This window comes from Indicator indicator, chromosome 21 (assembly GCF_027791375.1).
Source record: "Indicator indicator isolate 239-I01 chromosome 21, UM_Iind_1.1, whole genome shotgun sequence".
Lineage (NCBI taxonomy): Eukaryota > Metazoa > Chordata > Aves > Piciformes > Indicatoridae > Indicator > Indicator indicator.
The window spans coordinates 17,014,814-17,028,771 of record NC_072030.1 but is presented as its reverse complement, the minus strand read 5'-3'; the positions used below and the strand labels follow the sequence as shown (position 1 = coordinate 17,028,771).

The 13,958-nt window shown below is 44.8% G+C and overlaps 1 protein-coding gene across 1 annotated transcript; it reads right to left on the bottom strand.

The window, feature by feature from the left end:
- Positions 1–1,760: 1,760 nt before the first annotated feature.
- E2F8 (E2F transcription factor 8) lies at positions 1,761–13,511 on the bottom strand. Its single transcript, XM_054390618.1, has 13 exons — positions 13,473–13,511; positions 12,360–12,635; positions 11,909–12,065; positions 10,462–10,767; positions 9,179–9,340; positions 7,720–7,857; positions 7,204–7,413; positions 6,251–6,335; positions 5,438–5,957; positions 4,084–4,302; positions 3,151–3,280; positions 2,695–3,011; positions 1,761–1,934 (listed from the first exon to the last, which is right to left on the bottom strand). Exons 1-13 carry the CDS (start codon positions 13,509–13,511, stop codon positions 1,761–1,763), a joined length of 2,733 nt encoding a protein of 910 aa, XP_054246593.1.
- Positions 13,512–13,958: the final 447 nt, after the last annotated feature.

The window sequence follows — 13,958 nt, the reverse complement described above, 5'->3', positions numbered from 1 at the left end:
ATTTTGCATTATTAAAGAGCAAAACTAGTGACTTTTACTGTGTTAGCTGTTCTAGCTGATTTTTTTACCTCAGTCTAAGCCTGACTCTTGGGCTTTGCTGGCATGTCTCACCCGGAAAGGCAGAGAGTCTGTATGCTCCTTTAATGGGTTAGTTACTCCTTGTCATCTGAGTGTATGAGGTGGCTTCATCTGCCTGCTTTCAGCACAGAAGAGACTCAGCTGTAGAGATTTAAATGGAGCTGGGTTAGCTCAATTAACCTGCTTGATATGAAATTGCAAGAGGGGACAAACACCAGGTGGAAGCTAACATTGATCTTGAATAGAAAGCAGAAATTATCAGTACAGCCTTGGCATGGTGTGGGTACATCCAGGGGAGATGGGGCTCCCTCATCCAGGCCAGACCTTATCCTATTGCTGCAGTACCTGCACCTGGGATCTCTGCCACAAACTGGTTAGGTGGTTAAAAACCTTGGTCAAATATTATGAAAACTCTCAGGCTTGAAGCCTCTGCAGTGTCAGGAAAACCTAGAGTGCAAGTGTACTGTAGCAAGCACCTGACTCACACTTAGAGTTCAGTAGAAGAGAAGTGAGAGTGTTCACTTCCAACTCTAAGGTTGTCTGTTTACAGGATCAGAGGATGTTGGGGGTTGGAAGGGACCTCAGGAGATCATAAAGTCCAAGACCCTGCCAGAGGAGGGCCATAGAATCCAGCACAGGTTGCACAGGAATGGATCCATATGAGTCTTGAAAGTGTCCAGAGAAGGAGACTCCACAACCTCTGGGGAGCCTGTTCCAGTGCTCTGTGACCCTCACAAGGAATTTCCTCCTGATGCTGAGGTGGAATCTCCTGTGCTGTAGTTTATGTCCATTGGCCCTTGTCCTATCACAGGGTGCAACTGAGCAGAGCCTGTTTAGTTTGAGGCCCAGACCCTGTCACTTTTCTGTTCTGTGGCATCCAGGCTGCACGTCCCAGACTGCTCCAAGGTGCTAAAGCTACTCTGAATTCCAAATTCAGATGGGTGTTGGCTGCCATCTCTAGTGAGATGTTGCAGAGTTCAGAAGTCAGATTGAGTTACTTTGAAATCCCTTCCTGGTGAAATACCATTTTTCCCTTGCAAAGATGCCAGTGACTGTAGAACGGATTACTTAAGTTATTTAATTTGATCAAACAACAAAAAAGTCCAAACTTCAGTGTGATGTAAATTTAATCTGAACAAATTTATTTAAAAATACAGTATAAATAATTTTTAACTTATATAAAACTTGATTAGGAATTTTTTTCCTTTTTTTTTTTTTAGTTTGTTGGGTTTTTTTTAACTAACTATACAAAAGAGAATTATTGAACATAGGAACAAGAGATATTTAACTATGGTCTTTTTCATTAAGACAAAAAAAAAAGTATGTACACACTCACAGTACTTTTCTCTTGTGCAAAATCTGCACTGACTGACAGACTGTACCTTTCTATACAATTTCAGCTTACTTTGCATAGCAGAAAAGCACCACAAAACCCCCTCACTAGATACACAACTTTGTTGCTGTAATACTTCAAGTAAGCCTCTTGGAAAAAAATGATTAGGCATTAAAACGTCTCCTGCAGAGCCAGTTTGAAATGTAAAGCATGAATTAAGGCTATTACAGTACCGAGGTCTTTGCAATAGGCATCCAAAAGGCACGTGGTCCATCATACAACCCGAGGTGTGCAGTGTGTTAGCAGTAATTACACCTGATAACACAGTCAGCATTTTGAGATCCCAGAATTAGTCTTCTGAGACTTCAAGTTTTCGTTGAGGAATATACAGAGTGCCTGGAGAGATTCCAGCAGTGCCATCTGATTTTGCAGACCGTGGAGGTTCTGTGTTTGGCCCTCCTGGTGTGCGGAAAAAGTTTTCTGTGACTGTCTGGGGCTCTTGGGCTTCCTTTGGAACAGGAGGCTGAAGGGAAGAAAGACAAATACTTTCATTTAAGGAGAAGTGGGGGAAAAAGTGATTTCTAGGTTCAGGATGCCTGCAAACTCACTTTTTCCCTGGAAGTTAAAAACCCAAACTTTTTGCTGAGAAGGCCTTGAGCAGCCAAGTCTAGTTGTGAGGTGTCCCTGCCCAGGGCGCAGAGGTTGGAGTAGATGATCCCTAGTCCCTTTCAGCCTAAGCCAGTCTATGATTCCATGATATATCTATAGGTATATCTATAAAAAGAATTCAAAGTATGGTTTCTCTAATCCCCTCCCAACTCCTTTAACACAAGGCAGATATTAGGCAACACTATTACACAAAGCAGAGAAACTGTGGAGAAATATCTCCTTGGTAAATCCTCTCCAATCCCACCCTACCAAAGAGCTCACATTAAATGCAAGAACTCAAGAGCGGACTGGGAGAATAATATGAAGAAAAAAAATCAAGTCACAAACAGACAATTTGTTCCTGAGTGCCATCTCAGATTTCTGCAACACCAGCTGACTCTTGTCACCTTCCACCTGGCTCCTGTTTCACAGCTAAGGTACTTGTTCTTCCTTTCTAATCTCTCACTTACACTGGCCTTAGGCTGGCCTCCACTGCCAGCTGTTCTGGGGCAGTCCTGATTTACAAAGCTCAAGGTGATGTTTATTTCCAGTCTCACCTGCTGTAAAAGAATTGCTGCTCTGTAGTTCCCACTTGACCCACCCCAGGCAACAAGTGGCAGTATATTTTTACTTGCCTTCTCTTCTTGCAAGCTCGTGTTCTCTGAGCTGTGGGTAATGTTTTCTGCTTGTGAAGAGGCTGGCACATGCTGAACAAAAGGGTTTGCAGGAACTTGCACACCAGCAGGTATTAGTCCTATGTGTTGCAGTGTAAAGTTCAGCACTGAAGAACTTGGGATTTGGGCAGAACTGGCATTGCTTGAACTGAGACAGGAGTTGCCCAGTACAGGTGCAGCAGCTATAGAAGTTGGTGACAGCATGATGTTCAAGGGGGTTATATGAAAAGCAGGAATGTTAACTGCTTTCAGTTCAGATCCTGTCACTGGAATGACACCTGAAACACAGAAATTCAGTGTGGTGGGGCATTAAAAAACAAGACTCAAGCTGTTGTGCTGTGATTTCCTTCCCTCAGTAGGATGAACCTGGCCCACAGTCCCTTGAGTCAGACAACTGTATGGGTGTTTGCTACTCACCAGTGATGGGTGAGCTGTAGGCAGTGTGCTGAACTGGGCACACCTCAGCTTTCTCTTTGTCAGCAAAGCCTGCCTTGCTGCCATGGCTGCACTGAGTGAGAGGAATCAGATAGCCAGATGGAAAGAATGTCTGAAAAAGAAAGCCAGTGCACCTTTAACCCAGACAGCAACAGAAATGAAGTTCTTTTGCCTCCTTCTTTAGACTCTATATCCCCAGGATCCTATGGCCCATGTCTGTACCACCTTCTGCTGCAGTTAGAACTGACTCAAGCACACACTCAAGCTGGCTCCATTTCCAGCTGCTATCCTCAGTCAGGAACTGGAGATCCATCTGGGACTAACACACTGCAATTAGACTAAACAAAAGGAAAGTGCTGATACTGAATACTGCTTTTTCCAGAAGCAACATCTGGACCCAGTAATCATCAAGTCACCTCATTCTTGGATTGTTGTTGTTTTTTTTTTTTTCCCTTAAGACAAATATTGGAAGTCCTTTTGCATTTCCCAAGTTCTACTTCTGTCAGCAGAACTGCTCTTTGTTCAGGTCCTCCACTGCAGTATCTGAGCTGCAGAACAGCAAAGTTTACTGATGCAGAGTCTGCTGTGATTTGTTGTGAGTCAAAAGTATTTGAGACTAAATATACACAAACAAAGGACTGGGGATGTAAAGGATCCCAACGTTGCCTTCCTCTACTTAGTGTCAGTTGTGATCTTCATCCCAGTGGAAGTCTGAAAGTCACTTTGTGTCCTCTTATTTGTGTACTTGGTGCAGAAATAGAAGTTCTGCAATCCTACAAAACAAGGTTTTAAAAGCAGACTAAAAACCTCCAGCCAAAGGCAATCTGTGGGTGTGTAGCTCATCATAGTTCTGTTTCTTTGGCCAAGGCTTCAGGTGATGGCAAGATGTGGTGGGTGGTGTGTGACAGAACTTACCTCGTGGGTAGGAATGGCAAATGCTACAGGTATGTCTTGTTTAGTTTTGATTTTGGCCTCCTCTTCTGGATTGTCTTCTCTTTTACACTGGTCATAGCAAGTTGCCTTGTTTTGATCTAATGTTTCAGGTTTGTTCTGTTTCTCTTCCTGGGAATTGTCCATTTCATGATTCATTTGTGAGCTATTGGAAGGTGAACTTTCATTGGGACTGGATTCTCCCTTCAAAAAAGAAAAAACAAAAGCAAGCACTCTAAGACTCAGCCTTCTCAATTACAGCTCTACAATATTTGTACATTTTCAGACTCAGGAAAGCAGCTTTGGCCTTTCTCCTCTTTCCCAGGTTTGTACTACAAAAATATCTTGTCATCCCCTCTGGCTCCTGTACAGCTGAGGGATGTTTGTCATCACAAGTTGTCACAACATGCTGGTGAGGTTTTAGGAGTGTTCTGTCAAGCACAATTTAAAGCAGCCAAATAAATGAGAGAAACAATTGTATTCAGCAGCTGAGTAAAAAGCAATCCAGCCCCACTTTCTCCATATGCATCAACTGCTCCTGAACCTTCTGCTCTCCTCATGTGCTGTATTTTGGTGACATTAATAGTGTAGATCACTGGATGGAAATTGGATTTTGGGACATTCCCTCTCCAGTGACTTTTATGTGTCCACTGTCCCTCCTAACACCTCTAAAGCCAAGGCTGAATGGCAGCTGTTTTATGAAGGTGAGCAACCTGAACCACTCCAGAATCATGGCATCAACTGATAAGAGGTTGGGAGATGTTTCATTTTGACTAAGATCTGTACTTCTGACACATTCTCTTGGAAGGAAGAATTTGGAGGAGGGAGAGAGGTGAACAAGGAGAACAATATGGCCTGATGCTGGATTTTCAGATATGTGTTACACTGAATGTCCTGCCTGAAGCTTCACAAATACCAGCAAGATTAGGGGATAGTTTATAAATGTAAGCAACAAACCCCCAGTCCCCTAAACACCAAACACAACAACTGGGTGTAATCTTATCCAAAACACCTACACACCACCAGCAGGCAACTTCAGCTTTGGCCTTTAACAGTTTCCATACCCACCAGAAGGGTGGGTGTGAAGGACACAAGGTCTGGTGATCCAAATGCCACCAGGACCTATTGATTGATTGATATAAGCGAAGGTTCTGCAGGGCTGCAGCACAAATGCTCTGGGAATAAGTTAAAGGTTTACATGGTGACAAGAATACTCCCCAGGAAGGCTTTTTTAGAATTTCTTTACCAGTTTGACAGCATCTGGTAGGCTCCTAAAATCACAAGTAGGTGGCAACATCACTGAGGTATAAAATGGCATTTACAAAGCAATGTGACTTACCAGATTAGTATCCAGGCTTTCTTCATCTCTTCTGCACCTTTTAATTGAATTAATTTCTTGTACTGCCTGTGATCTTTTAAGGTACCTCTGTGGTGAAGTTTCTGATTTTGTAAGTAGCCTTTCTTTAGCTGTCAAGGATTTTGGATCATCTGTAGCTATCTGATTGTCCCCTTCCTCAGTGGTGATTTGATTTAATACTTTGGAATTAACACTCTTAATTCCAGTGACATTAGCACATGGTAGAGGCTGCAACATGACACTTGGGCTGTACCTTGTCACAGTGTGGGCTTGGGAAGGCTGCAGATATATTGCATATGAAACACCAGGATGAGGATGAGGTAGAATTACTGGTGAGACTGAGGTGTGACCTGGGGGACAAACACCCAGTGGCTGTGTGAGAGCTGCCTGCTGACAGGGGGCTGTGCTGCTAGGAGGTTCTGGCCTGGGGACTACCTCAGGCAAGGAGGGATGACATTCCAAAGCTGGTCTTGACAATTTCATTTTGTTCTCTTTTTCTTTCCTAAAAAGAAACCCAAACAAACAAACACAAAAAAAATAAACAAAAAGCCCAAACACATTTTAATACCTTTGTGCAGAAATGAATGCCCTGACAAATTCTTTTCTGCAGCACGAAGACTGAACATACAGTTGTCATTCTTAACCCACTGCAGAGAAAATAAGTGACAAAAAGAGCCTGCAGTGACAGAGCTTGCCCTTTTTAAGCAGACTGTTGCCCAGCTCCACTGAACACAGCTTTAGCTTAATGGCAAATGACAAAATAAATCTCTCACCTTAACACTTTTGCAAACTTACTTTGATTGTCCTTCCAGTTGATGTTTAGCAATTGCTGGGACCTGAGCCATTTTACTTGGGAAAGCTGATAAATTCTGATCAGTACCTGGTTGGAGGAGGAAATCAAACCAAACCTGTTAGCACATCACCTGTAGAAGGTAAACTGTGTCTTGAGGAAGCTGTGTTCTTCACTGTGGCACACACATTTAATGAGGACATCATGTCTCCACAGCAGCCCGGACTTGGATCAATTGGTTTGTAGCTTACATCAAAGAAACTTTAAAGCCTCTGCTCCACTTTTTTCCCCTACCTAACAAGAACATGAACAATGACAGGAGCTTTCTGGCAATTTTACAGAACTGCTTTGATAGGAAGATCTAAAGCACAGTGACCACAGCAGGCCTGGATTAGGGCAGCTCACAGAGAAAGATAACAAGAGCCTGAGAATCAGCTGTGCTACCCAAGCTCAAGTTTGGAGCCAGTAGATTCACACAAAGTCAAGACAGTGGCATGTAAAAAGGGATTTGTTAGTCTTGAACACAAACTAGTTATTTGCCACTCCTTGTGTAGCTGGTGTGAAAGAAGAGGCTAAAGCTCCCCATGGTGTGCTGAATTTAGTCCAGATCTCAGTCGATGTATTTCCATTGTTGCAACTGTGCAAGCCCTGACTGGATTTGGTCCACCAAACTGGGAGGAGCTTCTACTTACTGCAGAGCTTGCACTCTGAACAGGGTTCAGTTTAGTTTTGTTTTTACTATCAGTCTTTGTGAAGCCCCAGATTTACAGCCAGTGTGGATTTTCCCCAGCTTGGCTATTCTTGGCATTTCTTATGACACGTGTGGTGTAAGGCAGCAGACCCACACATCCACATCTCCTAGCAGAAGATGGCAAGCCTCAATATTTACTGCAAGACTATATCTGAGTTAACAACAGACTTAGAAAAAGACAGAGAAATCTATTTTCCAGCTACTTACTTGCACTTCTTTTAACTGGACTGGTGGGAGCAGACTGAACCTTTCTCCTGTCGTTCTCTATGGTTTTCACTAACTTTATTAGAGAAGGATGCCGAGTGAAGTTCTGCTTTCCTCTGGAAGGAAAAAGGTTCTTTGAACACTGCTCTTTGGAAGGGATGCATTCTGAAATGGCTTGGGAACAGGTTGTAGAAGTTGTTTCAAGTTTTGTATCTAAAAGCAGAAAAAAAATCCCCAACATCAATACTCGTCGTATGTCAGATTCAGTAAGTAACAGCAGTTCTTTCAGCCTGGGCTCCAGTCATTCAAGTACCAGCAGCAGCAAAAATGGAAATGCAAGAGTCTCAGCACGAGTACATCCACCATGGGGTCACACACTGGTGTGCTGTGTTGTCAAAGATCAGGGACACTGATGTGACTAGGAAAGACTTTTTGCTTACTGTCTTCTGGTCAAGAACAATCTAGCAGAAAAAAGAAGCAATCCCACTCAGAACATGAGGGAATGACACAGACACCTACCCTGAGTGTTTGGCAAGACCTCTGGTCCTGTCCATTTGAATGCTGGTTTTCTGCCTCTCTCCTCTGTAAGGTGAACTTTCTTAATAAGCTGAAGGCTACTGAGAACATTTGCTATGTCATAAAGTCTCCTAATTTTGGCTGGAAGAAAATGAACAAATGTCAAATATAGCAGTTCCAGTTAACATACTAAAAATGTTCCAACACTTCTTTTTGCAGCTAAAAGGAAAAGCCTTTACAAATCTGACATGTGTCTCCTGGGTTGCAGTCCTCAGGCCAAAGCTTCTGCTACTGAAAATGGGAAGTCTAGCAACTCATGGAACTTGGGACTGTGCAGCTTAACTAAGGTCATGGTAAAATGTGGAACCTGAAATGCAGACATGGATGGAATGCCTTGAAAATGCTTTTCATAGGTTCATAGAATGGTTTGGGGTGGAAGGGAGTTCAAAGGTCATCTAGTTCAACCCCCCTGCCATGGGCACAGATACCTTCCACCAGCCCAGGTTGCTCAAGGCCTCATCCAGCCTGGCCTTGAACACCTCCAGGGAGGTGGCATCCACAAGCTCCCTGGGCAGCCCATTCCAGTGTCTCTCCACCCTCACTGTAAAGAATTTCTTCCTATCTCCATCCTCAATCTCCCCTCTTCAAATCTACCTTCCTATGGGTTGCTCCCAGCATAGGTATGGGCTCATTCCACCTCCCTATGTAACCAATTTGCATCAATCAATCAATCAATCTATTGTGAGGCAGAGGTTAGAAACAAACAACAAAACTCCTCTGTTGACTGCCCACCATGCTCTCTGTCACCCTGATGCAGTGGAAAGGAAACAATGAACTGAAACCAGTCAAGGATCAGGTTTTGGTTTGCACAGATACAATTCCACATGAAATTAATTCTTGATCCCTTAAGAGCAAGCATATTTTTGATCATTGCAGATACAAAGGCCTAGACCTAGAAGTACCTTTTAATTTGATTGGAGAGGAAGAAGTGAAAGCAGGGTAAAAGAATAAAGAAATCATTGGCAGTTAGAGCCCTGGGTTTCACTTCCTCTCACGTGCAAGTTCTTAACAGGGCTCTGAGAGAATTTCTTGATATTTCCAACAAGTTACAGGAGCAGAACACAGATTTGCATGTTTCTGTGCTGAAATCTTCGACAGATTGCTTGAGGAAAGAGAAATTGTTACCAGTAAACAGCCTTGTGTCATTATTTTATGAAAGAGGATTGATGGAGTTTTCCTTCTCTCACATGGTCATTTGGTAGCCATGACAAGTGGGTCCCTATCAAAAACTGCACAAGGTGTGGGTGAGGTGTTGGAGGCTCAGATGTGTTTATGGCAGGAAAAAGATGACAGCCTTTTACACTACATCAGCTTGTACTGCAATAGTTCATTTAGCTTACTCTTGATGTCTCTATTTAGAGCAAGATCAAAAAGCAGACAGCAAGAGCAACACTTTACTTACTTTTGAACTTGCTTTTATCTAAGTCTTCTAACTGCTCTTCCCCAATCAAGATTTTAGCAGCGATGTCAAGGCTCACTATTTGAGGAGTTGATACAAGAAACAGCATCACAAATTTCTGGCTCATCACTCGTAAAGACTTGTCCTTCCTGCTGTTTACTGAGGCTGCAGCAGAGAGGAGCAAAGATTAAATGACATACCAGCTACAAACAGTGAGAAAACGTGTCAGTAACAATTATTACAAGAACAAACAACATGGCAGCAAGGCAGAGCCAATGTAGACTTTCAAAACTGTGTCTCTGCAGGGCAAGAATCAGGTAATGAGGTGGATACCAAGTTTCACTACAAAAGTAGACTGAGATGTTTCCCCCTGTAAACATTCCCTTATTGTCTTGACAACTTGTACTCTTAAAGATGCTTAACTGCAGGCTCTAGAATGTATTTAACAGTCCTTAACTAACATTTCTTTCACGATGAAAAAATTTCTTCCAAATGAAAAAAAAAATACTGGAGTAATTGATACTTTTGGAGTCACTAACTCTCAATGGTACCAAATCCTGCATCTTGGTTGGCAGAGGTATGTTGGGTATGTCCAGCATCATAGAATGGCTCAGGTTGGAAGGGACCTCAGATATCATCTACCCCAACCTCCCTGCCATGAGCAGAGACATCTCTCAACTAGACTTGGCTGCTCAAGGCCTCATCCAGCCTGACCTTGAACACTCCCAGGGAGGAGGCATCCAAAACATCCCTGAGCAACCTATTCCAGAGTCTCAGCACCCTCCTAAGATCCAGTCTAAACCTGTTCTCCCTCAGCTTCAAACCATTCCCCTTTGTCCTATCATTGAACACCCTTATGAAAAGTCCCTCTGCAGCCTTCCTGGAGGATCCTTTCAGGTACTGGAAGGTAGCTCTAAGATCCCCTCAGAGTCTTCTCCAGGCTGAACAACCCCAGCTCCCTCAGCCTGTCCTCATAACAGAGATGCTCCTGCCCTTGGATCATCTTTGTGGCCTCCTCTGGACTCACTCCAGCAGCTCTGTACTGTTTGACAGTGTCACCTTGCTCTTGCATTGTAAAAACAAAATAGGTGTGCAAGGACTGAGCAGGTAAGAGAAGTGAAAGCATGCAGAGCACTTTTTCTCACCACAGACACCTATGGTCCCTTTCAGGCAGCAGCATTTCAGAAAAAGAAGTCCAATGAATGTTGTTTTTTTTTTTTATAGAGTTCATAGATATTTATCATTACAAGCACATCATTATTCTTGGCATTATAGAGAATTATTACCAGCACGAAATTCCATTCCTGGGAGCTCCACAAAAGACATTTCTGAATCCTTATTGGAGCCGAAAGATTTTGCCATCCCTTCCTTTCTTTCACTGTCAAGATCAAATTCATGCTCATGCTCTCTTCTCTTGATCAGCTGAATTTGCTGCGTGTATTTGTTGTTTTCTCCAACCTTTTTGAGAGCCTGCAGGGTTTTGGGGAGGTTGTGTCTCCCGTGCCAGGCGTATCTGTTCTTGGCCAGGCGGCTCACCATGTGCAGGCTCTCCAGCACGTTCACGATGTCGTAGATGCGGCGACGTTCAACCTCTGCAACAGCAAAGGAGAAGGTGAACATCTCTGCTGCAGAAAGTGTCTGTTGACAAACACCAACCTGAAACATGGGCTGCACAGGGAAGGGATCAGTTTCCTGTACTTCCCCTTCCTCCTAAAATACCTCTAAGCTGTTTTCACCAATTCCTTACTGTAAAGGTGTCTGAAAATAACCCTCACAGATCTCACCAATAAGCAAATTAATTCTTACTTTAGATCTGGGAGGACTTTCCCATCGTTTTAGAGGGTTGACAGCCTTCCTTAAAAGTCATTGTGCCAGAAGAGCCATTAGATGGGCTTCAACACAACTTTAAAAAAATAAAGCATTTTTTTATTATTCATTGCATACAGTTTGAAAACTCAGGGTAGACAGCTGCTTTGTAACCTTTTTGGGCCTCCCAGTTCAAGAAGGACCTCAGATTTAAATTGGATGTTAGGAACAAGCTCTTTAGCATGAGGGTGGTGAAATGCTGCAACAGGTTGCCCAGGGAGATAGCTGAGGCTCCATCCCTGGAGATACTCAAGGTGAGGCTGGAGAAGGCTCTGGGCAACCTGATCTAGGAATAAGTTCCTGCTGACTGCAGGGGGGTTGGACTAGATGACCTTTAGGGGTCCCTTCCAACCCAACCCATTCTATGATCACTGTTCCAGTCTGCAGAATGCTGTCATTTCATAGCTCTTTGATTAAAAAAACTTCAGCTTAATGCTAGCAACACAGACTAGGTCATTGGTGTGATACAAAACTAGTGATATAAAATGAGAAAGTTGAATTATCATGGAGAGGAGAAAGTAAGTTTCTTGCTTTGATGTCATGACTGGACAGGAAGTTGTAGATTCAGCTTGAAAAATGCTAGTTCCTGTCACAAGAATCCAACCACTAATCTTAGCCATCACCTCCACACCTACAAAACTGCAACTGCTTATTTGTTGGCATTATCAGTAATTTAGATGTTTATTCTTAAACATAATTCAGAATTCACTAAAAACAAACCTTCAGTTTGTAAAAAAGAATTGCTCTAAGAATGAAGAGTTGAAAGCTGGGTTTAAAGAAGTTTGACAGCACACAGTGAGCACTCAGAGTTTTACAGAGCTAACTCAGCCCTCTGGATGAGAGACAACAGCATAACCATCAACTTACTGAGCTCTTCAGCTACTTCATCAAGGGAAATGTAATTATTGTCTGCAGAGCTGGGGTAGTCAGGATATCGAGCTAAGAACTTGTGGCACAGTAATCCCAGACTTTTCTCTTTGCGGCTCGGCTGAGATTTTTCATATTCCTCTCCCAATAAGTGCTCCTACATGGGAAGAAGAGAATTTCAATAAACCCAGACAGGTATCAGCTTCATTGCAAGCTCTGTCAAAAGCCCAGCATTGTCCTGTTGTCCTCAACAGCTGTGAAACGAAACCACAAACTTTTCCCTATTGTAACTAAGCAATCTCCTGACTTGTATTTGGTAAATAGTCCAAAATCGAAACTTTCTAAAGGTGGTAGCAGGTTTATGTGTAACTTTGGACATTTACAAACAGCCTTCAGCTAACTTGAAACAACAAAAAAGAAAGTAAATCAGGACGACACCTTTACAACAGACCTGCAAACAGTGTTTTGCCTGTAGGACCTCAGTTGTGGTGTTTGACAGTTCCCTTCTCTGTTCTCTGCTCCTAATCTCGGGGCTGGCTGCACTGATCAGCATTTTCAGGTTTGATGTGGGTGTCCATGGATCTGCTGGAAGGCCTTCCTTAGGTTTTGTGGGAGTGGTTAGAGGCTGACAGTCTGGCTGTATCTCTGTCAACACCGAGTGTGAGGTAGCTGCTTGTTTCAGAGGAGTTTTCCAGACGTTTTTGTATGGCTCAGAAGAATGATTTTCCTACACAAGAAAAATTGTGATGTTAAAACACAGCAGCACTAGAATCCAGTCGCTGCTAATAGTCGAAATCTGACAGAACCCTGGAGCAGGCTGGCTGGAGTGGTTGTGGAGTCTCCTCTGGAGAGATTCCAAACCTGCCTGGACACTGTGGTGCCAGGCAACCTGTGCAGGGTGCCCCTGCTTTAGCAGGGGGGTTGCACTGAATGATCTGCAGAGGTCCCTTTCTACCCCCACCAGGCTGTGATTCTGTGAAAGCAGAATTGGGAGGAGTTGGATTTTTTCTGTTAGCTCCAAGGCAAAGGTTACATCCTTGCGCTGAGCCGAACGAACCCCCCTGTCGAAAGCATTTCTCTGACCATGTCTTCAGCCGAAGACACGGGGCCATGTTTCTTTTAGGCTATTTTTTCTTTTCTTTCCTTCTAAGGAAAATACAGCCCGAGCGCAGAGCATCCTGTGGGTGAAGGCTCTAAAGAACGAGTGAAACATCTTTCGTTAAGGGAAAAGGGAAAGAGGGAGCCAAGAATAAGTTTTGTTAGCCACAAAATCCATGGGTTAAGGTCGCCAGGTAAAGTTTTCGTTACTTTTGTTAGGGATGGAAATTAAAGTGACGGGAAACGGCGCCCGGCTGCTGCCATGCAACGAATTTTAGCCGCGTTCGTTGAGACCGTCTTGATTTCACGTCCGGAGGTGCTGCGAACGGCTGAGAACGGGCATCCCCGGGGCTGTCACCGCGCCGGGCCCGGCGGCAGGGACCCTCTGACCCGCCCGCACCGGCAGCAGACAGCGGTCTCGCCCTGTCTGCCACCAGAGTAAAGCGAGAGGGAACCGAGGAATTACCTTGTCGCCCGTGCCCATCTCCCCGCCCGCCTGCTGCATTCTCCCGCCGCTGCGCAGCCTCAGGGGGCGACACCCGCCGCGCCGATCCGCATCGCAGTTCCCGCCGCTTCTGCGGGGCGGGAGGAGGGAAGCTTTAGCAGGGAAAACCGGCGGAGATCCCTCAGGACGGGCCAGCCGGGTGGACAGGCGGTGGCGGTGCCCACCTTCGGCCGGTTCCCGCCGCCCTCGCTGCCGCCGGGGACGTCCCGTCGCCTCCCGCCTCTGGGCCCGGCCCGCGCGCGCCCGGCGGCCCGCGCCCAACGGCCCAGCCCCGTCTCGCCTCGCGCCGCACCGGCCGCCGAACGGGAGCACAGCCGCTGTTCATTGGCTGCCACCGGCGGGTGGGGCGCTTCCGGGATCCGGTTTAAATAGTTGGCGCCAGCGCCGCGCCCAGAAAGCTGTCTCCCTCTACTGTCGCTCTGGTGCCCACCCGCTTGTCTATCCCAC